The sequence below is a fragment of the Colossoma macropomum genome, unplaced genomic scaffold, assembly GCF_904425465.1.
Source record: "Colossoma macropomum unplaced genomic scaffold, Colossoma_macropomum, whole genome shotgun sequence".
Lineage (NCBI taxonomy): Eukaryota > Metazoa > Chordata > Actinopteri > Characiformes > Serrasalmidae > Colossoma > Colossoma macropomum.
In genome coordinates this window covers 31618709-31645806 of record NW_023494807.1, presented here as the reverse complement: position 1 = coordinate 31645806, position 27098 = coordinate 31618709, and the positions used below count along the sequence as shown (strand labels likewise).

The 27098-nt window shown below is 39.7% G+C and overlaps 1 protein-coding gene across 12 annotated transcripts in view; it reads right to left on the bottom strand.

Moving 5' to 3' along the window:
- The window catches only part of st3gal3b (ST3 beta-galactoside alpha-2,3-sialyltransferase 3b), a 152260-nt gene that overhangs the window by 100369 nt on the left and 24793 nt on the right, over positions 1–27098 (bottom strand). For 9 of the 12 annotated variants that reach the window (XM_036555686.1, XM_036555690.1, XM_036555691.1 and 6 more), the window contains exons 1-2: positions 9074–9199; positions 4562–4709 (exon numbers count right to left, since the gene is read on the bottom strand). In XM_036555686.1, coding sequence (XP_036411579.1) covers positions 4562–4670 — 109 coding nt within the window. In that variant the 5' untranslated portion in view covers positions 4671–4709; positions 9074–9199. Of the gene's footprint in view, positions 1–4561; positions 4710–9073; positions 9200–14490; positions 14717–27098 lie in introns of those variants that run through there. The other 3 variants (XM_036555688.1, XM_036555693.1, XM_036555689.1) reach the window with 2 other exon arrangements.

The following is a 27098-nucleotide window of genomic DNA, read 5'->3' as shown; positions in this document are numbered from 1 at the left end:
AGGCTGGTTATCACCACCTTATAGCTCACAGAATATGAAGAAGTGATCAATTTCAAAAATGTAAGGTTTATATCAGACTATATTCGCACCAGTTAGCTTCCTGCAATTATGACCTTCACTATTTTTTTTATGTCTATGTATTTACACACACATACACAGTGCTGTGAAAAAATATTTGCCCCTCACCGAATTTCTTGTATTTTTGCGCACTATTTGTCACGTTTAAATGTTTCAGATCATCCAACTAATTTTAATATAACATAAAGACAACATGAGTAAACATAATTTAGTTTATAAATGATCATTCCATTTTAATTTCAAAACCTATGTCACCCATGTAAAAAGTAACTGCCCCATCTAATAACTGGCCATGCCTGTCTTGGCAGTACCAGCTGCAATCAAACGTTTGTGATGACTTGCGGTAAGTTTTTTGCATCACTGTGGAGGAATTTTGACCCACTTTTCTTTGCAGAATTGTTTTAATTTGGCTACATTGAAGTGGTTTTCGAGTCTGAACTGCCCTTTTAAGGTCTTGCCACAGCATCTCAAAGGGATCCAAGTCAGGACTTTGACCTGGCTAGTGACAGTGAACCCAACAGTCAACTGAATTTGGTTAACTGGATTTAGTAACTAAGGGGGCAATTACTTTTTCACACCGGGCCAAGTAGGGCTGAACAGCATTTTTCTTTCAATAAATGAAATCATTTGAAAAAAGCATTTTGTGTTTACTGTTTACTTGGGTTGTCTTTGTCTAATATTAAAAAAAATGATGATCTGAAACATTCAAGTGTGGCAAACGTGCAAAAAAACAGAAGATGCTGGGAAGGGGGCAAAAACTTTTTCACAGCAGTGGGTGCATACACCGATCAGGCATAACATTCTGACCACCTCCTTGTTTCTACGCTCACTGTCCATTTTATCAGCTCCACTTACTATATAGGTGCACTTTGTAGTTCTACAGTTACAGACTGTAGTCCATCTGTTTCTCTGATACTTTGTTAGCCCCCTTTTACCCTGTTCGTCAGTGGTCAGGACCCCCATGGACCCTCACAGAGCAGGTACTATTTGGGTGGTGGATCATTCTTAGCACTGCAGTAACACTGACATGGTGGTGGTGGTGTGTTAGTGTGTGTTGTGCTGGTACGAGTGGATCAGACACAGCAGTGCTGCTGGAGTTTGTCCACTATATTATACACTCCTACCTTGTCATCACAGGACGCTGCCCACAGGACGCTGCCCACTGGACGCTGTTGGCTGGATATTTTTGGTTGGTGGACTATTCTCAGTCCAGCAGTGACACTGAGGTGTTTAAAAACTCCAGCAGCACTGCTGTGTCTGATCCACTCAGACCAGCACAACACACACTAACACACCACCACCACAGTGGTCAGTGTTACTGCAGTGCTGAGAATGACCCACCACCCAAATAGTACCTGCTCTGTGAGGGTCCATGGGGGTCCTGACCACTGAAGAACAGGGTAAACCTATATAGTAAGTGGAGCTGATAAAATGGACAATGAGCGTAGAAACAAGGAGGTGGTCATAATGTTATGCCTGATCGGTGTTTATATGTATATATTAGGATTTTAGAAGTTGTGTAGTGTACGCCTTTAGCCTGAAGAGGGCAGAAATTCACTTAGTGTCATGATGTGAGCAGATTTCTAAGGAAAAAGACAAAACTTTCTTAAAATGAAGGATAAAAGTCGTCACATACAACATAGGCAAGTCTGAGCTTTCCACAGAAGAACGTCCAGTAAACGGACAGGCTGAATTTCATATCTTACAGGTGCCAGAATGAAACTGCTGCAGCATTTAAGGTGGAACACTCTAATATGAAGCTTGTGAACAAGAACCAACTTCAGCCTCATGACAAAGCAACCTCTACCCTGAGGAGCCAGTTCACACTGCAAGGCATTCATCAGAACGAGCCGACGTCACTGAAGCTCATCACGGTACATTACTAAGGTCAGTCAGTGGGATGATCTAAGCCGCGTCAGTGTCTGTTCATCAGAAGTATTTAGTGGCTCTAAACTAGAACACGGCCACAGATAAGTCCATTTATCGATTTCTAGAAGGCCCGTCATAATTATTTCATACTCGCCTAATTACATTTATTTACGCTGTCGGCCATCATTTTCCACAGTTGTTCCATTTCATATTATGCTGCAGTGAGCAGGGTGTGAAACGGGGGCGTCGGGTCGAGGCTAATAAATGTACATTAAAGAAAGCAGTAAACGCCTTCGCTCAGACACATCATCACAGAGATCATGCAAATCTCTAATGTGGTGCTCCAGCGTTTACAGGGCAACAGTGGGTGATGTTCTAACATTTTTAGGGGTTCAAAAGGCTGAAAGCACTAGAAAAAAAAATAATATTTTGGATTCCTTCCTAATTTCATAGAAAGATTTGAATTACAAATTATGTTATCAGCAAGAAGAATTTCAGAATGTCTTAGTATTTGGTGAGGTGTCCCTTTCGCTTCAATGAAAGTGTGCACTCGAGATTCAACGGGTGTGTGGAAAAGCCTCGACACACCTGTGAGTCATCTGACCATGAGCTTCACTGGAAGAGACGAAATAAAAAACAATCTGACCCGTTTGTACAAAGATTTATTTGAAGGTCTGGTGTTTATAATTACTTTACTGTTATTTTTTATTCTTATTTTTTACTGTAATTTTCACTTTTATTACTATTTATAATTGTACTTCTTACTTTTAATTATGTTTATTACCTTTACCTGCAACACAATTCCAGTAGTATCGCTTAGCTGCTGCTGTTACGTGCACATCTATCCATCCATCCATCCACCTATCTACCCATCCATCCACCTATCTACCCATCCATCCATCCACCTATCTATCCATCCATCCATCTACCTATCCATCCATCCATCCATCTACCTATCTATCCATCATCTATCTCTCCATCCATCCATCCTCCTATCTATCCATCCATCTACCCATCTACCCATCCATCCATCCACCTATCTATCCATCCATCCATCCAGCCAGCCAGTCATCCATCCATCTACCCATCTACCCATCCATCCATCCACCTATCTATCCATCCATCCATCCAGCCAGCCAGTCATCCATCCATCTACCTTTCCATCCATCCATCTACCTTTCCATCCATCCATCCACCTATCTATCCATCCATCCACCTATCCATCCATCCATCTACCTATCCATCCATCTATCCATCTACCTATCCATCCATCTATCCATCTACCTATCTATCCATCATCTATCTCTCCATCCATCTATCCACCTATCTATCCATCCATCTACCTATCTATCCATCCATCTACCTATCTATACATCCATCCATCCATCCATCCACCTATCTATCCATCCATCTATCCATCTACCTATCCATCCATCCATCTACCTATCCATCCATCCATCTACCTATCCATCCATCCATCTATTGATCTACCTATCCATCCATCCATCCATCCATCCATCCATCTATTGATCTACCTATCCATCCATCCATCCATCCATCCATCCATCTACCTATCCATCCATCTACCTATCCATCCATCTACCTATCTATCCTATCCATCCATCCATCTACCTATCTATCCATCCATCTATCCATCTACCTATCCATCTATCCACCTATCTATCCATCCATCTATCCATCTACCTATCCATCTACCTATCCATCTATCCATCTACCTATCCATCCATCCATCTACCTATCCATCCATCCATCTATTGATCTACCTATCCATCCATCCAACCATCCATTCATCCATCTGCCTACCTACCTATCTATCCATCCATCCATCCATCCATCATCTATCCATCCATCTACCTATCCATCCATCTACCTATCCATCCATTCATCCATCCATCTACCTATCTATCCTATCCATCCATCCATCTACCTATCTACCTATCTATCTACTTATCTATCCATCCATCACTCAGAAGTGGTATGAAATGGCCCTGGGCTTTGCTCCCCCCTCTGGCGCGAACAGAACCTGTCCAGAATGTGGTTCTGTGAAATACCCATGGTTTTGAATGGTCATGATGTACTGATTTCCCAAACTGTCGACCAAGCCCTGGATATTATGCAACGATAAGACAGTGAAGATAAAAAACAGGTAGCTATCGTCCTGATCAATCGGTCAACAAAAGCATTTGTGAACGGAGAATTTAACGGCTGCAGCAGGAAACCAAAAAACTAAAAAACAGCCTTGTTGGGAAATGGTTGTGAAAGGCTGGTGGTGAACGTTGTGAAAGCAGCCTCGACAGTCTCTGTAACCAGGATCACCACAAAGGCATTTTCTTTCTGCCTAAGTCACTCCTTCCTGTGACAGACAATGGAGTGTAAAAGGTCCTCGCGAGCCTTAACATCCGGACGCAGCCCGTCCGGTCTGATCCCGGTCAAACGCGGGGTAGCACAGAAGCCACGGAAAAGTTTAATCATTTAACTGGCAACAAACAAAACCGATACATGCATGTTGACAGACTGAAGGGCAATCCAGTGAAGAAACACGAACACTAACAGTAGACAAACACCAGCAGAAGGTCAGAGCTGGGTTACTCACGCGGCTTCTGGCCCCATACGTGCAGGTGCAGCTTCCCAGACGAGTAGTAGATGAACACCAGGACCAGCATGGGACACAGAACAAACAGTAGTTTGTGTGTGGCCTTCATGATCCTCAGTCATTTACATGGTACCATCTGTTGCTTCACCTACAGCAGACAGAACAGGAACACAAGAACACAAAGAGTTTATAGCGCAGCTGTAGCACAATGAAGGTGTTATTCCACCGGGCGGTGACGTACAGGTATAAACTGATATAAAATGATTCATTAGTTGTCAATTAAATTCAAAAGTAATTCTTGTGAAGTAACTGATTTTATACACTAAACAGCAGCTCAATTTGACAATTCGATTCAAATCAATTTTTGTAAACTGATTTTTGTAAACACCGATTCGATTTAAGTGGTCAATTCAGCGATTCAATTCAGCTGATCAAAAACGATTCTTGTAAATTGAGCGATTTGGTTGAGCCGGTCAATTCAGCGGTTCCGAAATGCTTCCAGTGAATTGAGAAAGAGCCAATTCAAGACGTTAAACAGTGATTCAGCCAGTCGATTCACTGTTTAAAAAAAAAAAATAAGAAAGAACTGATTCTTTACACTAAACAGCAATTACATTTGGCCATCTGATTCAGCGATTCAATTCAGAAGTTCAAAAACGATTTTCTGAATTAAGAAAGATCCGATTAAATACAAAACTCAACAGTGATTCAATTCAGTCACTGTTAAGTAAAAAACTACATTTTTGTGAGGATTAGGTTTTGGGTTGTTTAAGGGTAGAATTTGATTCAGTGGTTCAAAAACTGAGAAAGATCTGATTCGATACACTAAAGAGTGATTCGATTCAAGGGGTTAATTCAGCAATTGATTCAGCTGATCAAAAACAATTCTTGTGAATTGAGATAGATCCCATATGATTCAATACAAACAGCAGTTGATTCAGCCAGTCAATTCAGCGGTCCTGAAAGACTTCCAGTGAATTGAGGAAGAGCCAGTTCAGTACACTAAACAGTGATTCAATTCGGCCAGAGACCAAAATAGTAATTTGACTGACTCAGTTAATTCAGTGGTTCCAAAATGCTTCTAGTGAACTGAGAAAGAGCCGATTCAGTACACTTAACAGTGATTCAGCCAGTCGATTCACCATTTCAAAAAAGAAAGAAGTGATTCTTTACACTAAACAGCGATTCCATTTGGCCATTCGATTCAGTGATTCAATTCAGCAGTTCAAAAACGTTGTTGAATTGAGAAAGATCCGATTCAGTACAAACACATTAAACAGCGATTCGATTCAGACACTGTTAAGTCAAGTAAAAAATGCCTGTATTTTGGATAACATTTCTGTAAGGATTAAGTTTTGGGTTGAGATTAAGGTTAAAATCAGGAACATTAAAGAGCCCATTTTACATTTTTGTATTTGGTCAACTTTTAGCATTTGTGTGGTTTTATGTACTAAACATTGTCAAAACTGTCTGGATGTTACTGTGCCTCAAAACCTGATGTATGTAAATAAGCTCCTGACTTTAGTGTGAGTGGGCGGGGCTACACTGCAGACTTTAAATGCAGATGCACAAAGGTAAAAGCAAAAACAATAAATTTGATAAATGAGTTTCCATATATGGACTGTGTTTACTGGGGAGTGAACAGCGTGTATTGAAACTTTAACACAGATACTACATTAAACTCTTATTTCAAAAAAAGTATTCAGTTATTCAGTTTTTCATGATATGGGCTCTATACATTACATTTACATTACATATCGCTGTTGTTGGAAGAAAACCTTTTATCTTCAAAATGGTAACTTTACAGGAGAAGGAAAAACCTACTTTACTTTTAATGTAAGTCAATGGAACCAGACGTCTTTTTAAGTCATTTTGGGCCGTTTCTTTTGGTCCATTCACCATGAAAGTTACACACAATGTAAAGACCAACAGGCATTTTCAGATTGTGTCAAAAACTGGAAAACTATATATATATATATATACATATATACACACATACACACATTTTTTTTTCAGTACCTCTAGGGGGCTACACACAAGATTTTCACTCACCTTTGCACCTGTATAAATGTGATGACACACATGATTTGATTTATTTGAATTCAAGTTCAAAGTAATAAGCGCAGACGAAGCATTTACAGTTGGCCAAACATATAAAGTGTTACATTTTGCAATCAGTCAATTTCTGATTTTTTAGGCAGTACACAAATCTAACAAGCTCACTGAGGCATTTTACAGTTTTACACTGATACATTTTGTGATGTTTCTAGTCCATCAGCTGATCAGTGAAAGCTCCAACGTCCACTGGGTCATGCTGAGTTTCCGATAAGGCTGCCATGGTGTTTCAGTCATAGATACACAATGAACAGTTCAGTGGACTGCTGAGTTTAAGATAAGGCTGGATGATCAATGACGACCTCTGGTCCCTTTATGATGAAATTCAGCATGTTTTTAAAACACTATTGAGACAGAATTAGCTGTATGTGAGGAGATGGGGTAACGTAATTCAGTTTCTCGGTGATGTTACTCCAGTCCGAATCCGCCACGTCAGTCATTTTAACAGACTGTGTTTCCCCACATCTGTAAATATATTCCAGCGGCTTTGACCGACTATAAAACGAACCGTAGGAATAATCTGTTCTCATAGGATCCATTTCATAATTCATTTCATAATTCGTTAGAAAATTCGGACATGATGTGTTTACTGCTACTTCATGGATGTATCCATTAAGACACATTTAGCCAGCTATCCAGTCCGGTCTAAATTATACTAACAAACTAACATGTTGTCACTGTGGCGCAAACTTTGTATTTCTATTTTCATAATTTTTCAGTTCTAATATTCCAGTTACCCTTTGAATTGTGTCCAAATTTCATGAACAGACCAACAGAAACAGTCCAAAAAGACATGGAAAATCATCTTTTTACTTTAACTTCCATTCTAAGTTGAGTGTTTTTTCTTCTCTTGTAAAGTAACCTTTTTGTAGATAGTGACTGTGATAATCAGCGCACTCAATAATCCAATCATAATCAGATTTCTGCAGTTATCTGATTATTCAAATGGTCATGCAAACAGCACACTCTGATTTCTTAGATCAGGGTAAGGTCTAGAAATACGATCAAGAAATCTGATGAAAAGGCTGGACTTCAGCTCAGTAATCAGATTCTCAGTGCATGTGAACTCTTACTCTGATTTCTTTCGGATTTCTCAGTCTGAGCATGTGCGGAAACAGACGGCGGTACCGGAAATAAGCGAGCAGCGTCGCCGCGACACACAGCAAAACACTTTTGGAGCGATGCTGAAACCAAATACATGCTTGAGGAAATGAAGGATTTAAATATTCTTCATCTTCTAGATGATGTTTGTTCATATTTTCAGGTAAAGTGGCGCGATGTTCACAAAAAAAGCTGCGTGAAGTTTTGAGTTTTACGTTACATTTACGTTGCGTCTTCTTCTGTGAGTTTACTGGCTGGTTGTAAAGCAGAAATCCGATTACTGACTCATGTAGACCTGGAGTTTCCCCATTACTCCCATGCATGTAAAATTACTGAGAAAATCTCAATGTGCTGGAGCCTATCCCAGCGGTCACTGGGCGGAAGGCAGGAAACACCCTGGACAGGTGCTGCTTATACAGCAAGATGAAAATGAAATCAGACACCTCTGGTTATTTCCCTCGTTATTCAGTCATCGTTATCGTAAGACCCATGACCTGCTTCCATAAATGCATTTATACTTTCTTTCATTATTTCACCTTACATTGGGAGCATTTAGAGGGTATGAGAGCAGCATTTAATGGTGTATAGCGCCACCTGCTGCTTGCCTCAGGCAATGCATGTGCGTTTTGGCAAAGGGTAGTCAGTCAGAAAGAAAGAAAGAAAGAAAGGGAGGGAGACAGAAAAAGAAAGGGAGAAAGAAAGAAAGGAAGGGAGAAAGAAAGGAAAGGAGAAAGAAGAAAGAAAGAAAGAAAGAAAGAAAGAATAAAGAAAGGATAAAGAAAGAAAGAAAGAAAGAAAGAAAGGGAGGGAGACAGAAAAAGAAAAGGAGAAAGAAAGAAAGGAAGGGAGAAAGAAAGGAAAGGAGAAAGAAAAAAGAAAGAAAGAAAGAAAAGAAAGAAAGAAAGAAAGAAAGAAAGAAAGGAAGGGATAAAGAAAGAAAGAAAGAAAGAAAGAAAGGAGGAAAGAAAGAAGGAAGAAAGGGAGAAAGAAAGAATAAAGAAAGAAAGGCAGATAAATAGACGGGTAAACAGATTTGTACTTCATCAAAGCACATTACAATAATGGTGATAATCCTATCACTACCAAAATACTATAAAAATAAGAGTACAGTGATTTTTACTAAACGTTTCACACACCGGCGCTAAATCCAACTGAACAGGACTAATTATGGTGATCACGCAGTTGGTCAGTGCTCCTTAAGTACTGACCGTATCCACTACACGCTCAGAAAAGCGTACTGTGACATAACGTGATGTAATTCATCACGATAACAATAAATACAGTCATATTACCCACCTCTGTGTTCAGGTGCTTTGTGGAGAGGTAATGAAACAGCGTCATCCACAGAGCGGACAGAGCAGTAAGACCTGCACTGGTCTGCTTTATACAGGCAAAGACCAGGTGCAGGATAATGACCGAGGTCACAGCCACTGGCTGATGATCAGCCAGACAGGCTGAGGGTGTTTCCTTAGCCACAGACTCAATTGTGGATTTCCTACCGACAGTCAGGATGACTGTGCTGGAGTATGACGTTAGAAATGTCTGAGAACCACAGGAGCCTGATGATCTGCACAAAGGACAGCTGTTCTAGGAGATGTTTAATGCGGAACCACCATGTAACGTTCATTCCACCTGCTAAAAGGGGCCAGTATCTTACATTTCTATATTATTATTATTATCATTATTATTATTACTAATATATATTATATATTATTATTTTATATTATTTTACCTTCTATCCTTTAGAACTAAACAGGCTGTTTTTGCTACCGTGCCTTTAAGACTGATATGTAAATGAGTTCTATTCTGATTGGCTGACCTGTATTTTGCCTTATTTAATACGCAGTCCAGGCTGGAACACTGACATAACTCCTTAACAGTGTGAGTGGGCGGAGCTAAACTGCTGTGATCTAAGTAGACAAACATAAATGTGTTGCTCACCAAAAACAACTCACAGCTTCCACACATAGGTTAGATATACGGACTGTACAGCCTGAAGACTGAATAATCTGTTTACAGTTTAACGAGCCGTTTGTATCACTCGTTACTCGGTCATCGTTATCGTAAGACCCATGATGTGCTTCCATAAATGCATTTTCTACTTTCTTCTATTACTTGTTAACCTCATACTGGTAGCATTCAGAAGGTATGAGAGCAGCATTTAATGGTGTATAGCGCCACCTGCTGCCTGTCTTGAGCAATGCATGTGAGTTTTGGCAATGGGTCAGTCAGTCAGTGACACAGCATTTCCTAGGCCCACTGGGTGATCCAGCAAGAAGGCAGGAAGGCAGGAAGGCAGGAAGGAAGGAAGAAAGAAAGAAAGAAAGAAAGAAAGAAAGAAAGAAAGAAAAAGAAAAGAAAAAGAACGGCAGGAAGAAAGAAAGGAAGGAAGAAAGAAAGCCAAAAAGAAAGAAAGAAAAAGAAAGGAAGGAAGAAAGAAAGAAAGAAAGAAAGAAAGCAAGCAAGAAAGAAAGAAAGAAAATAGGCAGAAAGAAAGAAAGAAAAAGAAAAGAAAAAGAACGGCAGAAAGAAAGAAAGAAAGAAAGAAGGAAAGAAGAAGAAAGAAGGAAGGCAGAAAGAAAGAAAAGAAAGAAAGAAGAAGAAAGGATGGAAGGCAGAAAGGCAGGAAGGAAGAAAGAAAGAAAGAAGAAAGGATGGAAGGCAGAAAGGCAGGAAGGAAGGAAGAAAGAAAGAAAGAAAGAAAGAAAGAAAGGAAGGCAGAAAGGCAGGAAGGAAGGAAGAAAGAAAGAAAGAAAGAAAGAAAGAAAGGCAGAAAGAAAGAAAGAAAGAAAGAAAGAAGGCAGAAAGAAAGAAAGAAAGAAAGAAAGAAACAAGGAAGGAAGAAAGAATGAAAGAAAGAAAAAGAAAAGAAAAAGAACGGCAGAAAGAAAGAAAGAAGGAAAGAAGGAAGAAAGGAAGGAAGGCAGAAAGGCAGGAAGGAAGAAAGAAAGGAAGAAAGAAAGAAAGAAAGGAAGAAAGAAAGAAGATAGATAGATAGATAGATAGATTAGTACTTTATTACCGTTATTTTAATGTGCTTTAATAATTCTATCACTACTAAACTACTATAAATAATAAGAGCACACACTGTAAATTTGGCTCGTCTGTCCGGCCTAAAAAATGACCTCACTTTTACCAACTGTGGCGTTTTAAGGCCACCGTTAAAAAATTAAAATAAAAGACTTCAAGAATGAAGTCGTACTTTCTAGAATAAAATCATAGTATTTTCAGAAAAAAGTCGTAATATTTAGAGAATAAATTTGTAGAATTACGACATTAAAGTGTGATATTACCAGGAAAAACTGCAATACTGTGGCCAAAGGGTTTGCAAAAGGAAGGCGGCACCTCCTCGTGCTAAAATGAGGGACGTTGAGAAGATGGTGGAGTTACACTACGTAGTTTCTGATGGTTTCCCCAAAACTTACACCGCCCACTCACTTAGAGTTAAAACTAGTTTGTGGTGCAACTCGTTTTATTTAGTGATGCAGAAACGTGAACTAGCCTATCGCTGCTGTCGGAACAAAACCTCGTATCTCCCAATTCACAACTTTACAGGAGAAGCAAAAAACCTACCTTACTTTTAATGCAAGTCAATGGAACCAGACTTCTTTCCAAGTCATTCTGGGTCGTTTCTTTTGGTCCATTCATCATGAAATTCACACACAAAGCAAAGAGCAGCAGGCATTTTCAGATTATGTGAAAAACTGAAAAACGCCAAAAATGGAGATAGGAGGTTTTGTCCTGACAGCAGCGATATGTTTAAACTTACCCACAGATGGTGCAACCGGCCACTGGCCCCTGACTTCTTCTACTCTCGAGCTCAGAGCTACACTGCGCACTGCAGATGTCTCAAAATGTGCAACACTGCAAAAGCTGATAAGCATTTTCAAAGTGACAGTTCAGCAAAAAAATCAAACTGACAATTTCGCCATTATAACAAACTCAGGCGATCAGCCAAGACATACCTGGTGTCTCAAGTCTTTTCCACACACTCACTGCTTTCCAGCTAAAAGGTACGAGGCGACACGAGTATCACTAGGCTGGTAACATTAGCAGCCTGTTTAACACGTCTACAGTTCGCCTTAAGGTCCAATTAACACCAGCGTTCTGTTCCTTTTATGAGCAGGAAGTTTGTTTCAAAGGAAATCATCCACAATGTCCTCGACCAGTGGTGCTACTGATTTGACCTTTTATGGGGCAGGGACTTCACACAGCAGCACTGAACATCCAAAACGGAGGAAATGCGAATTCTAGCCGTGTCTAAACATGACCCTTTTAAGGGGAACTCCACCCAAAAGTAAACTTTTCTGCACAATTCAGTGCTGGAAACGTAAACAAATGGTCGTTCAGAGTGGTTTGGTGTGAAATGGTTTATCGTAGAGACTCCGATTCCTTTGCAGTGGTGGTGATAGGAACCAGGGCGTCGCCATGACTACAACACAAATATGGACGTTTTATTTACCATCCGAAACCACCAGTGAACCTACAGGAGTCTTGTGAGTTTATATACTGATGATGGTAAAAGAGCGGCTGCACATACTTCTGACGTGAATGTAAAAAAACGACAAAACAAAACATTTGAGGCCTTCAAGGACCCCTTAAAACAGCGTCTCAGTCATCAGGCAGTGAATTCATAACCGTATCCTGTAGTGACTTTCTGTGAGGGAGCTTTAAGAGGTGGACGTCTGGTTCCTATCACCACCACTGTGAACAGTTCTGACTCTGTAAGTTTCTCTAGAACGGAGCGCTTCACACCAAACCACTCTGAATGACTCCGTTTACATCTTAACCACTTACTTCTTCAGAAACGATCAACCTGCTCTGTAACGTCTTCACCACCGACTATAATAAAAGACAGACTGCACTATATTTTCTAGCTTGCTTACTGCTAAGTGCTAATGCATAATTAGTCCACACTGCTGCTGCCACCCACGTCTCTCTTTTCTTGGATACGCTTACAACTGATACAGCAATCTGCTCTCACGAGTAGATAATTATCTGCTATCATCCCTTTTATGCAGTTATCTATCTTGCTAACTGCACTAAAATGGAGGATTTTTGTCGCCAATCCGGTTCAGTTTCACAGCTCTCAAAAATGCCTTCCAGATGCAAAATTTGACTAAAATGCCTATCCTTAGTTTTTAACTACACTCTCAGAAATAAAGGTACTAAACTGTCACTGGGGTGGGACCCTCAAGGGTTCATCTCAGTACCTTCAGTCAGGGAACATAACTGAACCATAATCCACTGAAATGATATGTTCTAAGCTGTACTGACTCCACACACCCCGTCTCGTCTCCAGGCTTTTATTTTACTGTTCTGTTTAAAACATTCGGTTATGAAAAGGTACAAATACGAACTTTTCACCTGGAAACACTTATTTAAGGTTCACAATCAGACCTTAAAACCACTGTTGGAGCTTTGAGGGAACATTTACACTGTTTGTACCTTGATGAACAGAAATGCACCTGCACAGAAACTTTATTTCTAAAGGGGTATGCAAAATACGTGTTCGCCCAACAGCTAGTTTCTATACTCATCCACCAGCCCACACATGAAAAAGAGTTTAGTAAGGAACCCTTAGAACTATTAGTTCTTTATAGAAACGTGCATGATTAAATGTTTTTTTTTGCATGGTGAAATCGCTCTTAAGATTGATGGAGAATGTGTCCCATCTACGACATAGAATGACTCTATGGCCCAATCCCATTTCCTATTTTTACCCCTACCCCTTGTTTTCGAGTGTTGCCCCTTGGAACTGAGTTATAAGGGGTACTGGTTGAAATCTTCCCTCTGAAATGGGACCCTCAGATAAAAAGAGCATCACTTCATTAACAGCTACCAGCGCTGCTCTGTAGGCGACCCTGCCAGTCTGCAGTGACAGCAGAGGAGGGTAAAGTTCAGCTCCTCACTGCTGGGCTTTAGTTACATTTAGGGCATCATATGCCTTCAAAGAGGGGGGCAATTATTTATTATCACCCACCCCTAATTCTTCAGTGATATGAAGCTGAAGGCAGATATTCACCAGATTCTTGTTCTAATTTTCCCGTTCCACCTTAAATGGTGCAGCAGTTACATTCTGGCACTTTAGGCGTCAGAACTGCTGGACTATTTAAGGTGGAACGGGGAATTTAGCTAACTAGCTACTGAGACATCAGCATACTATCAGCGATTTTTCATGCTTGTTACTAAGAAAATGACACATGAAAATGATACAATAATACAATAATACACTGAAACGACATTAAACTAAGATAATTCAGTGATTATTGTAACTTTTAACTGAGAAAATTCTCACATTTGGGGGTTTCTTTGGTCTCTTGTTCAGCCACCTTACAGGTTTTTCTTTCTCTCTCATATCACTCTCCTTGGAGCCTGGTGAAAAATCTCAGTTTGGAGGGTCATGTAGCCCCAACACTTCGCCCTACCCCCTCTATCTCAACAAGAATCGGGACACCCTACCCCCAGACGTGAACACGCAAAACGGAGGGGTAGGGCTAAGTGGTAGGGGCGAAGGGTTAAATGGGACTGGGCCTATATAGCACCAGAAAAGGTTCTGCTATAGTTACAGTGTCAAGAACCTTTTTTACAACACAAACATATTCTCCATCAATCTGAAGAACCACTTCACCATGCAAAGAACCCTTGAAGAACCATCTTTTTCTCAACTTTCAAAACAGAGGGCCCAAAATATTACAGAACTGTTCAAATACCTTGATGGACTTAGTCGATGTGTGATGTTTTTGGAGAAGAACCATATCTAACGCCTTCCAGCGAACACTCCCTGTCTGGCACTGCCATTCTCTCCCTCCTCACCTCCTCCTTGTTCTCCTTCACTCCTGCATTCCACTGTGGGATCTTCAGCAAGGAGGACCACCTGAACCTAAACCTAAAAAAGCTCGAGCTCTCTGAACTCTATCCTCCTCCTTCTTTCTCTTCGGCTTTCACTCCTCAAAACTCATGTGATTAATTGTGGGCACAGCCCTGCACTCCCTTCAGGTCTCATGTTTTGCATATTAATTGAACACATGCTTGAGGCAAACAATAAAAACAGACTTTACTGAGCAATAAAAAGCCACATAGAGCCTTTCACAGACGCTACAATACTTTTTTTGTTAAAAGACAAACAAAAAAAATTAAAATGTTAAAAAAAAAACGTGAGAGGGCATTAGGAAATTTTTAAACTAATTCCTGCTGATTTATCGGAAAGTTTAATTTTCAGATTAGAGCTGGGCGATACGGCCAAAAATGTGACAATAAACAAAATTCGTATCGTTCGATATCGATACATACAGCGATAAATGTCAAATCATTATTTCTTTCAAGTTTGAAGGCTGATTTTTGCTCCTGGGTGGTTCATTGCTGTTTTAAACTGTCCTTTATAGTCGGAACACGACAAACACTCAGCAAACAGTGGAACATTTCACAGATCTGTCATGGGAGAGTGGGGGAAAGTGTCTGCTGAGCTGTTTTTACCAGCTGGAAAAGCACGGCTGTTTTGTAATAGTCATAATTTAAGAAAGAAAACAGATTATTTTAGCTGGTGCCGAGCGCTCGGCTACCCCGCTACACATGACATCACAGTATTCAGACACCAGCTAGACGACTGGATTTCTCTATACTATCGTAGTAGTTTAAGGGGTGAACCGCAAAATATCAACACCAGACAAACAGAGTCCTCTTTTAGGTACGTTTAAACTGAAAGCGGTAATTTTGTGTTGTGTTTGATCTACAGTATCATCAGTTCTCCGTGCTGTGTGAGTGACGGAGCTGCTTCAGGTTAGCCAGCTGCTAAAAACAGCTAGCCTGGAAAGCTGTTAGCGCTCTCCCGCTCTCCACTGCCTCACAGCTTCCTCAGTTTACTGTTGTTTAAATCAGGGCTGTAATTTACAAGAACTCACTTCTTTCTTTCACTTTCGTTGCTTGGGAATGCACTAATACTGAAATATGACTGAGCGCTGTAACAGCGCTTTAGTTGTGAGGATTGTGATTTAACGCTGCTAAAGCTGGTTAGGATGTTAGGAAAGAGGTGAGTTCACTGTAGGTCAGTACAGTTACACCACTGACCTCGTCACTCACACTCGGTCACAGGAGAACAGATCGCCGGTCGCTCCGCTCAAACAGGGCATATATAGCTCCACTTTTCAGCCCCTCCCTCTCTAAATCATGTCGAAAAACTCAGAAGTGCGCCCTCTCCTGGTGACAGCAGAGTAGTGTCGCTTTCCTTGCAGTAGAAACGCCACGAAGGCTTTCGCTGAACGTGGAAGTGTGAGAGTGGTGTATTATATCGAACATTTATCGAACATGCTGTATCGCTCTATCGAGGAAAAAGTTATATCATGATAATTATCGTTATCGTTTCATCGCCCAGGACCTACCTCAGATTAAATGTAATCAAGCAATTAACTCTTATTCTCCAGGGTATATTTTGGTTTTTCCATCTGAATTTACATGACCAAATCGTAAGGCAAATTATTCAGTAACTGCATGAAAAAATGTAAATTTTTATTTTATTTTTTATATAAAAACTCCCCTCAAATTAACAGAACGTGTTTTATGATACACATATTACTATATGCCTACAATTTACTGCTGAAAGCCAAAAATCTCAGATGCTTTTTGTATTATTTTATTAAAATAATGTTTACAGAGCAGATCACTGAAGAGACGCCATCTGTTTATAGTTTATAGCCCAGATTTATGGAAAAATGGGTCGACTTTCAGTAGAAAAGAAAATTGAGTTGAGCTTCTTTTATTATAAGGGTTTAAAATAACATCACCCATCTATTTGACTGGAAAGAAGACAGTTACAGCTCTCATACGACCCTCACCTTTAGAATGAAGCTTATGAAATATGAAAGTTATGAAGAATATGACGAAGTGCGTTTTGGAACCACCGGTGGTCCCAAGGAGTTGAAAAAGGTTAAGACCGCCTCAACAAAGCTCCGTTTCAATATTGACAGTATTGCGATGACGTCACAATCACGCTGCCACCATTTTGGTAGGCAACTTCAAGTTCACTCAGCAGTGCTGTGGCTGTTTGTAATGAGATAACAAAGCCAGAACCGATCCAGCAAAGGCAGTAAAACACGTTTCTATAAACACTTTATAAATAGCATTTCTAAAGCATATTAACTGACATATCTGAGGGTATTTGTCAGGTTCGGACAGAACTCGGACGTTCACAGACCAGACTGAAGTACAAAGGCTTTATCAGCAAAAGGGGAATCCAAAATCAAACTGTCCAAAGTCAAAAGCCGGATCGAGAAACAATGACCACAGGGGCAATCCAAATAAACAGAGTCCATAAACCAAAAGAGAAAGTCCAGACCAGAAATACAAACAATAGACAAAGGGCCGGGCTAAGGCGAGGTCACGCGCAGAAAGCCAAACTAATGCACTTCGCAAAGAGCTGACAAACTGAGGAGGTTTACATAGTGTGTTAAACAGGTGACCTGAATCAATAAAAGGTGAAGTGGAGCGGTGGGGAGTCACATGAGGGGGGTCTGAGGTCATCTCAGTCCAGAGGCTGACAAGTGGTGACAGCGGGGCCGAAGGGAAGCGTGACAGTACTGCCTTGCTTTCGTTTGATTTGTTGCTGTAGTGATTAACAAATGAAAGCTAAAATCTAAACGGCTGAGATTTCCCACTGTCGCGTGCCAAACCGCACACTAAATAGTATGCGAAAAGTAGTGCATATACCGTTATATAAAATAACTCATTAGTGCAGTAGGTGAAGTGCAGAAATGTGTGGTTTGGGATGCTGCATTAGATCAGCCAGTGAGAGGCGATCAACAGCTGCTCTGCTGTGCTGCTCGTTAGCTGCTCATTAAACAGCGAAGTGTTCGTTGATGAAAGAGAATTTATGAAGGTAAATTAGTGCATTTACTGAGGTTAGTTAATGACTTTATGGAGGTAAATTAAAACATTTATTGAGGTAAATTGATGAATTTATTGAGGTAAGTTAACACATTTATCAGGATAAGCTGACGTTGCTTCGTATCGCAAACTTTTAAAATTCGTTCTACGTTTAAGGTGCCTCAGTGTAACTGCAGCACCATTTAAGGTGAAACAGAAAATTTAAATGAGAAGCTGGTGAATAAGTAGCTCACTTCAGCTCACGTATGAGTATCATAGGTTTCTCTCTAACCTATTGGTAACCAGCAAAGATACTTTCTCTGGATAGACAAAGCACTTTTTGTAAGTCACTCTGGATAAGAGCGTCTGCTAAATGCTGTAAATGTAAATGTAAATATATTATCTAAGAGCTATGGCAGTTCTGGTAGCCACTGGAATGTTCTGAACTCTGGAGATGTGCAGGTTATACAGATCCACCAATCAGGCTAGTCTTCTCCTCGTAGCTCTTTCTGGAGACGCATCTAAACCATCTACATATCCGCTCGTGTTTTCGTGGTCACTCTGGTCTATTTTGCTCGGTGTTTATCCTCCTGCAGGGCTGTATCTGCAGTAATGGTGAGGAGTCGAGCTCTGTCAGAGCAGAGATGCGGCTCGCCTACCAACACGGCGACGTGGTCTCCTTAATGATGTAATCGAATACTATAAATAGCTGTTTTCCTTTCCCACTTTACTTGCATATTCATTGTTTGCTTTGTCCTTCTTTCTCTTTGTTTTTCCACATCCACTTCTTTTCTGTGGGCCAGAGAAGCTCAGCATAACACTATTCAGCAAACCATCGAGGCCAACTGAGCTCGGAAACGTCAGGTGTTTTATGCTCTTCAGTTATACCATCGACAGCTGAGTGAGGTTATGCCCAAAGAGGCCAGAGGTATATGCAAATTAGCTGTGCCCATGTCTCTCTACACAAGATCATTAACCAGTCATAGCACCGTGTACACATGTCGACGACTGCTGCTCTGCATTTTGAGCACTTTTATCAGCGTTTTTGACAATGAGTCGCTGTTCCTTAGCTCTGCTCCTACTGGACAGGCTTGGTTGTTTTTGCCTAAGTTATCAGGTTATCACGCACCCCCCCCGCCGCCCCCACCAAAAACCCCCCGCCCCCACCAAAAACCCCCCGCCCCCACCCAAATCTCGCAGAAGGCTGCAATGTGCAGTATGCAAAAGAGCCCTCTGACCAAAAACAACGTTCCTCACTGTGTGCCGCCGGTGCCCTGAGAAACAATCTAACCTCATTCTAATGTGAAAAGCGCTGTATAAATAAACTTTGACTCGACTAATCACAGTTACAGATGAGTTTATGAATCAATACACTGCAAAAAATAGTAGCTTGACAAGTGAAATTATCTTTATTCTAGTTGATCTGCCTAATATGTCTGATTTTGAAGTGGTTGTGCTTTTATTGTAAGATTATCTAGCTTATTTATAGATTCTTTTTACGTGTTTTAAGTTATTTTATCATTTGGCAGATAATTTTGCTGGTTTCAAGCACATTTCTTACAACAAGCAAAATTCTCTGCTAGTATAGTGAGATAAATTTACTTAATAAAATCACTTAAAACTGTTTGGAAATAAGTTAAATACCAGATTTAAGATCATTTTACTTGACAAGATACCATTTCTTGCAGTGTACGTTCATATCCAGCAGAAGGAAATTATTTTGGCCAAAATAATGCATATTAAAAGATTGCAAGCAATAACACAGACACAATATGTAGCACTACAATTATAATACTAGTATTTTATGATACAAAATTGTAAAAGAAACTGAAGTTATTGTAAATATCATGATTGCCCCAGTCACAGAAAGAGGAAAAACATATGCAGAGGAACACCATTTTAGATCTGAGGGTGTCAAAATAAGAGTGCTGTAAAATGACCGTAAATTCCAAGTTAACCCTCCAAGACACAGGTTTGACCAAAGCTGTGTATTATTTGGTTGGATTGGTGCACAGATCAATCGCAGCGTAGCTCGGTACAAAGCTTTCCTTTTAGATTGAGTCAAGCTTCTAACAATAGAAGAACCTTTTCTGGTGCTATACAGAACCATCTTCAAAAAGGTTCCATGCAAAACCATATACAACACGTTTTTCATCAATCTGAAGGACATTTTCACCAAGCAAAGAACTATTTAAGCATGCAAATGGTTCTATATAGAACTCATGGTTCTAAATAGAAGTATTGCCTTTACGAAAGAACCCTTGAAGAACTGTCTCTTTTAAGTGTGTTTAGCAGCCCATTACACAGAAAACGACAATAACCATAACCCAACGATATTAGTTTTCCAATATATGGGTTAATGACAAGTAAGAATCTTATGAAAAAGAACATGATGTGCCCATGTATTTGCATTTATATATATATATATATATATATATATATATATATATATATAAAAATGTTCATTTTATATCTTAAATATAGTGAGTGTTATCATAGCTTTTAACTGCCTGTTTGAGTCAGTAAACTGTGTTGGTCTGGTTGCTCAATCTGAGTTACAGGTTGCGCCACCTGACTTTTCAGACTAATTTCAAATTAAACAGGCGTCCACTTACTTTGTCCTCGAACTTGAGTTTAAATTTACATTTTTTAAAATAAATAAACATTATTATAATTCCACATTTTCATGGTTCTCCTGAGGTCAGACCACCTGACATGGTAAAATGTCAAAATACAAGTCCTTTGTTTGTGGTTGTGCCACTTGGCTTTTTTTTTTTTTAAGGAAGTAAGATCTTGTGGACACAAGTTTTCCAGCAGGTTGAGCACTTTTTAAGCTGCCTTATTTTACAACAAGGTATCCATTTTAAAGGTTTCAAACACGCAATTATAAAACTAAATAACCTTTCTGATCGTTTGCTTAATCAACTTATATTGTTGGACGGTTGCACCACCTGATACTTTTAGACGTCTGGAGGCAAAAAGACACTAAAATGAATATTATATGGATGCACTGAAGTTTGTTTCAAACGAAAGAGATATTGTTGAATAATTTTATATTTATCATGTATTTCTTAAATTATTTATTGGGAAAGTAATTAAGTAATTGGACACAAAATAAAAACATATCATGTCACCCATAAACATTTATATTCTTTTTATCAGCGTACATTCAAGCACTGAAAAATAACACTTTTAAAAATATTAGAGACCTAAAGCTCTGTTTTTGTGTGGAATTGAGGCTAAAACAGAGGAAAACATCTGAGCTAGTCTGTGTGCATTAGCTTACAAGCAGCCTGACAACAGTGTAGTTTAGACTTTTTTTCAGTCCGCGCTACTTATTATATCTGCTAATCTAAAACAGAATCAGCTGAGAAGCAGACAGAGATGCACTGTTTCCACTTCTGACTGTGGCTTTTACTGTGAATGCAGTGTTTTCTCTCTCATACTCGCACCTGGCTTATCAGTTTTACATATCACACCTTAAACCATCTTCTAAGACAACGCCGAAGGCAAGTGTTTTCATGGCTTGTTATATTTTGGCCTTGTGCATTCTGCACCATCAGTGTTTCCTTCTTTCCGTCACATGATGTGAACGGGAAACACAAATGTCATCAAGCCAACTAATGCGAGTTGCTGCCAACAATTAAAGACACACTGTTACAGCCCTGGTTTTTAGACCTTTACAGTGAGGCTTATTTAGCCCAAAACTGCTCAAGGCTTTCTCGTTATGAAAACTCTCACTGACCACCAAGAGGAAGCACGTCACCTTGAACAAGCCCACTATCGTCATGAAGCTTTGATGTGATTGCCATCTGGAAACTATTAAAAGATCTTAAAGAGGTGGAAGAACAGAATACAGGTCGTTATCTTTTCCGTTCAGCTGCAGATGACATATGATCTTGTGCACAAATATCAGAGTGATATTCAGTGTGTACAGCAGCCTAAACTGTTAAATAAATGTAAAACTAACTTTCCAAAAGAAAACCTGAGTAGACTACAAACGCGGCAGATTAATTGACTTTCTTGACTAGTGAGTGGTATCAAAGCATTTAATTGCCTGGTATGAAAACTGTACTGGTCTGGTTGCTCCATCTGACTTACTGGTTGCGCCGCCTGACTTTTCAGACTAATTTCAAATTAAAAAGGTGTCTAATTAGACACCTGTAGAAACCTTTGTTCTTGAATTTGAGTTTAGTCTTACGTTTTAAGTGTAATAATTAAGACACATGATTACACATTTTTATGCTTAGACCACCTGACATGATAAAATGTCAAAATAAAAGTCCTTTGTTTTTGGTTGTGCCACCTGACATGAGGAAAAGTGAAAGTGAAGTGAAAATAAGCAACACATCCTCTAGAGAGAACGCACCCATGCATACTTCAATGCACAGTTACTGTTTATTTGCTGAATTTGGCATATTGGGAAAAAAATATAAAACAATAAACAATGGCCTGTACAAACAATTTGGCACAATTTAGATTTTATTTTCCTCCCAACATGTTAAACCCAGCAAATAAATATAAACTGTGCACTACAGTTTGTAGAAAGTGCCAGGTTTGAGTGTGTTCTCTGTAGAGGATGTGATCGTATCACTCTAAAATAAACATGCTGTTCAAACTTTTGCATACAACTGCATAGGAACCGAAGACTGTGCAGCTCAGTTCTTCTCTTTTTTTTGATCCTTCTGATATGAGCCATATTTTAGTATCTTTTATTTGAGTGCATGGGACTGAGTAAATGTAGCTGCTGCCCAGCTCTGTTAATATTCTCAAATCCCTTCAAAGCAGTTGACCAATTTTTACATAAGACGTAAAGAGGAGGAAGCTAAAGGCAACCTCTGAATGGCACCAGGCTAAAATAAGATCAGGAAGGAAGTGAACTCAGCAGTTATATTTGTGTGGGTGTAGAATATTAGGCCTGCAACAAAACTTACACTGTGATGCTGAGTGTGATGTTTGGCACGTCACAACCACAACTGCTCAGGATGTGAAGCTTTTTAGAAAATATGACCTGTAATTACTTCTACAACCTTCTATAACTTTACGCTCCCTTTTCAATGAGAAAACAGTTTAAATCAAGACACAAGAAACCTGAATTAACCCCTTAACACTCCTATTATCTTTATGGTAAATTTAACCCTATTTAATGTTTAACATCTCTAAATAAATTATTGATTTTTTTTTTTGCTGCCCATTTATTTACTTTTTACTAATTTAACTGGGTAAACAAATTTAACAGGATATATTTTCAATTTCTGTACACATTTTGTATGCATCTGTGATCTCTGGGGTCAACTTCAATGAGAAATAGAATCAGAAATATGCTTTATATTGCTTACATGTAGACATGCTTTATATTTTGGTTGTTTTGGATGATCACTGTAGGTCATATGTGCAATTTTATAACTCAAAAGGGCTTTAGGGCCATAACCTACACACTACACACAAAAAAGATGGCTCTTCAAGGGTTCTTCAGTAAGGAAAATGGTTCTGTATAGAACCCTGAACACTCAAAGAAGCCTTTGCATGATTAAAGGGTGTTTTACACTGTGAAAGCTCTTTCTTCAGATTGGTGGAGAATGTGTTTTATATGGTTCTAACAGAACCTTTTTAAAAGGGTTCTATTTAGCACCAAAAAGGGCTCTTCTATTGTTACAGGCTTGACAACACTTTTCAAAAAGGTTCTATATAAAACCATCTACAGTACATTCTCCATCAATCTGAAGAATCATTTCACGATGCAAAGAATTCTCTGAGGTGTTCAGGGTTCTATACAGTACCACTTTCCTTAATAAAGAACACTTGAAGAACCTTCATTTTAAGAGTGTAACACAACCACACTAGTAGTAGTGCGAGACAGGGGGGGGTGGGGGAAACAGAATTCCCACTAGAACTCTGATATTTCCTGGAGGTTTAAATTGCTGGTGCCAAATTGACTCCAAAGATCAAAGATGTTAGTAATTTTGAGGATAACAGGGGGGTTAAATGGTCAGAGCCCACCAGCAGGCCCAAAGTTTTATTACACACTTCTATAACCTAAGAACAGCTCAGAAGTCTCTGTATTTACTCAATGAAAAGCCTTAGAATGTAGTAAGCCTAGGATTTTAAGGGGTTAAGTTGCTTTTGTTTACATAACTGTTTCATTTAACTCCCAGTTACCAAACTATGGAATTGTAAAAATATAAAATGGCAGAAACAAAGACTTCCTGCCCAAATGTTCATATAGTTTAGGTGTAAGGCCCTATTAAAAAAAATAATAATCTTAAAATAATACCCGCCACACACACACACACACACACACACACACACACACACAGGAAAACTTAGGAATCTTATGTCTACAGGCTGTGCACTCAGACACTACTAAAGGCTACTGCAGTTGGCTACTGAGAAAAAAATAAAACATAAAATAAAAATTGTGCCCTAACTTTTTCAGCAAACTGTGCATTAAAATGTGCAGAAGTGTGTTGTCTATATTCACACTTAGAAAACCAACGTCGTTAGAACAGGGAGCACAAACATATCGTTGCTGTCCAAGAAAAAAAAACAAGTGTCTTCAAAAATAGTCACCCTACAGGAGAGGGCAGAAAACGTTCTTTACCTGTCAATGTAAGTTAAGGAAAAAAGAGATTTTATTCTAAGCAATTTTGGAGCATTTCTATTGGTCCAATCATCATGAAATATTCACACAACGTAAAGGACATCTGCTGAGCTCAAACGATGCAGAAAAGTAAAAATCGCAAAAAATGGAGATACGTGATTTTCACAGCACAGCAACGATAAATCGCTGCTAACGGAACAAAACCTCGTTTCTCCAAAATGGTAACTTTACAGGAGAAGGAAAAAACATACTTTAATTTTTTTTTTATTTTTACCCGATTTTCTCCCCAATTTAGTCGTCTCCAATTCCGCCCGCTAGTTAGGACTCCCCCAATCACACGATGCTATCAACGCTAGGAGGGTGAAGGCTAACACAGGCTTCCCTCTGAGACCTGTGAAGCCAACCACCGCTTCTTTTCGAGCTGCCGCTCACGCAACGTCACTGGACAGCCGAACGCGTCGGAGGAAAGCGCCAACCGCCAGATCTGTTACGTCAGCTAACAGACGCCTGCGCTGACTAGCATCGCGCTGAGTGATGGGGGGAGAAGGAGGGGCCATCCTACCCACCCAGAGAGAGCGAGGCCAACTGTGCTCTCTCGGACTCCCGGCTACGGACGGCTGTAGCATCACCAGGGATCGAACTCGCGATCTCCTGATAATAGGGCCAACGCTTAGACGGTTGCGCCACTCGGGAGCCTCATACTTTACGTTTGATGTAAGTCAATGGAACCAGACTTTCTTCCAAGTAGATTTCTTTTGGTCCATTCATTATGAAATTTACAAAAAGTGTAAAGGCTAACAACCATTTTCAAATTATGTCAAAAACTGAAAAACGCCAAAAATGGAGATAAGAGGGAGGTTTTGTGCCGACAGCAGCAATAAATGACTTCCTCACTGACTGTAAACTTTACAGATTTTAAGTGGTAACAAAGGCAACTTTATGCAGTGCAGATTTAACATCGTCCCATGCACTATTTTCATCTTCTCTCTTCTCAGAACAGACGTCCTGTTTTCCAACATTTCCAACGTTACTTTAATTGAGCCACTAAATGGAGTAGTAATGGAATAACTGAAATTTGGGAGGAGGACCACGCCTGAAACCCCTCCTCCTTCCAGCCTAACAGCCTATAAATTGCCATCCCTAACGTTTCAACTGCTGCAAAGTTCTTACGATCCCCACCGCCAGCGCATCTCCTCCCTGTTCCTCAGTCCTATGTCAGCTGGGGGGTCCAGACTTTTAGCCACTCAGAACTTCAGCCCAAGTTACATATGTATTACTCAGTCAGTCTTCCCTCATACCACCAGCATATGTTAAAGGCATGGTCCGAACTCGCAAATGGGAGTCAGTCAAATCCCTCCCCCCCCCAGCGGGAGCACAAAACATGCTGTAACTTGGGTATTCATTTTGTGTGCATTCCCCATGTGCACGAGTGCAACCTGTCGGAATTAAAACAGACTCACTCGCACAGGTTTGTGCGCCTCTGGTCAAACTGCATGTTTTGTTGACTTCCTGCACATTTTAATGCACATGTATTGTTTATCTGCTGTACATACATACAATATGCTAAATATTCCATTACTCCATTCAGTGGCTAATACACTGTTAGAAATAAAGGTACTATACAGGTACACTTTACGTTCATCAAGGTACAAACAGTGTAAATGTTCCCTCAAAGCTCCAACAGTGGTTTTAAGGTCTGATTGTGAACCTTAAATAAGTTTCTCCAGGTGAAAAGTTCGTATTTGTACCTTTTCATAACCGAATGTTTTAAACAGAACAGTAAAATAAAAGCCTGGAGGCGAGACGGGGTGTGTGGAGTCAGTACAGCTTAGAACATATCATTTCAGTGCTTTATAGTTCAGTTATGTTCCCTGACTAAAGGTACTGAGATGGACCCTTGAGGGTTCCACCCCAGTGACAAGAGGGGAACTGACCCAGAGACAGTTTCATACCTTTAATTCTGAGAGTGCAGGATTAGGATGCTTTCGGGATGATGAAGTTGAATGCATTACCACTCAAAATCTGTAAAATATACAGTCATAAATCAAACAAATGAAGAAGTAATACATATGTTTGTGCGCTCCTGCTTTAATGACGTCGATTTTCTAGGTCAAAATTAGTGGAAACATCCTCTATAGAGAGTCTTAGCATATTTTAGTGCACAGTTACCATTTCTTTAGTGAATTTAACACATCACAAAAAAATAAAACATGAAATGCAACAAAACGAAACTGCATAACTGGTTTAACAGTTATGACAGAACTTTTATACTCAAACGGCAACCGTTATCTCTCATACTACTCACCGATGGCCCCTCATTGAAGTTCTAAACAGTGTTTCAGTCCAGACTGCCTTCTAAATATGCCTCAAAACATGCCAGCCATTCAGAGCGAAGCTTATGTACATATATCAGTTTTAAATGCAGGCAATTTCCCACATCTTGCAATTTGAGTCAGAAGACATTGATGCAAACTAGTGATGCACCAAAAGGAAAATCTGAACAAAACAGAAACCGGAATCCAAAACACACCTGGACATAAACCAAAACGGAAAAGCCTAAGAATGTTTTCTTTTTTATTTGCGGTTTTATTCATGCTTTTGAATAAACATACTAAACAAAAACTAAAAACTATGATGTAATAAAGAAAATATATCCTTTGATGTACAAAATCTGGTTTCAACGGCACAAAATTGAGCTGCCAATCTCACTAAATCTCATTAACTCACTTAAACGATCACAGAATGCTGGATACAGTCCTCGACAACAGAGAACAGCTGGTCATGCAAGGCAATGAATTCCATTATTTTTTAGTTATTCTTTGCACTTTTTCGGGGTTTAATATCCTCTTCATTTGATAAAAT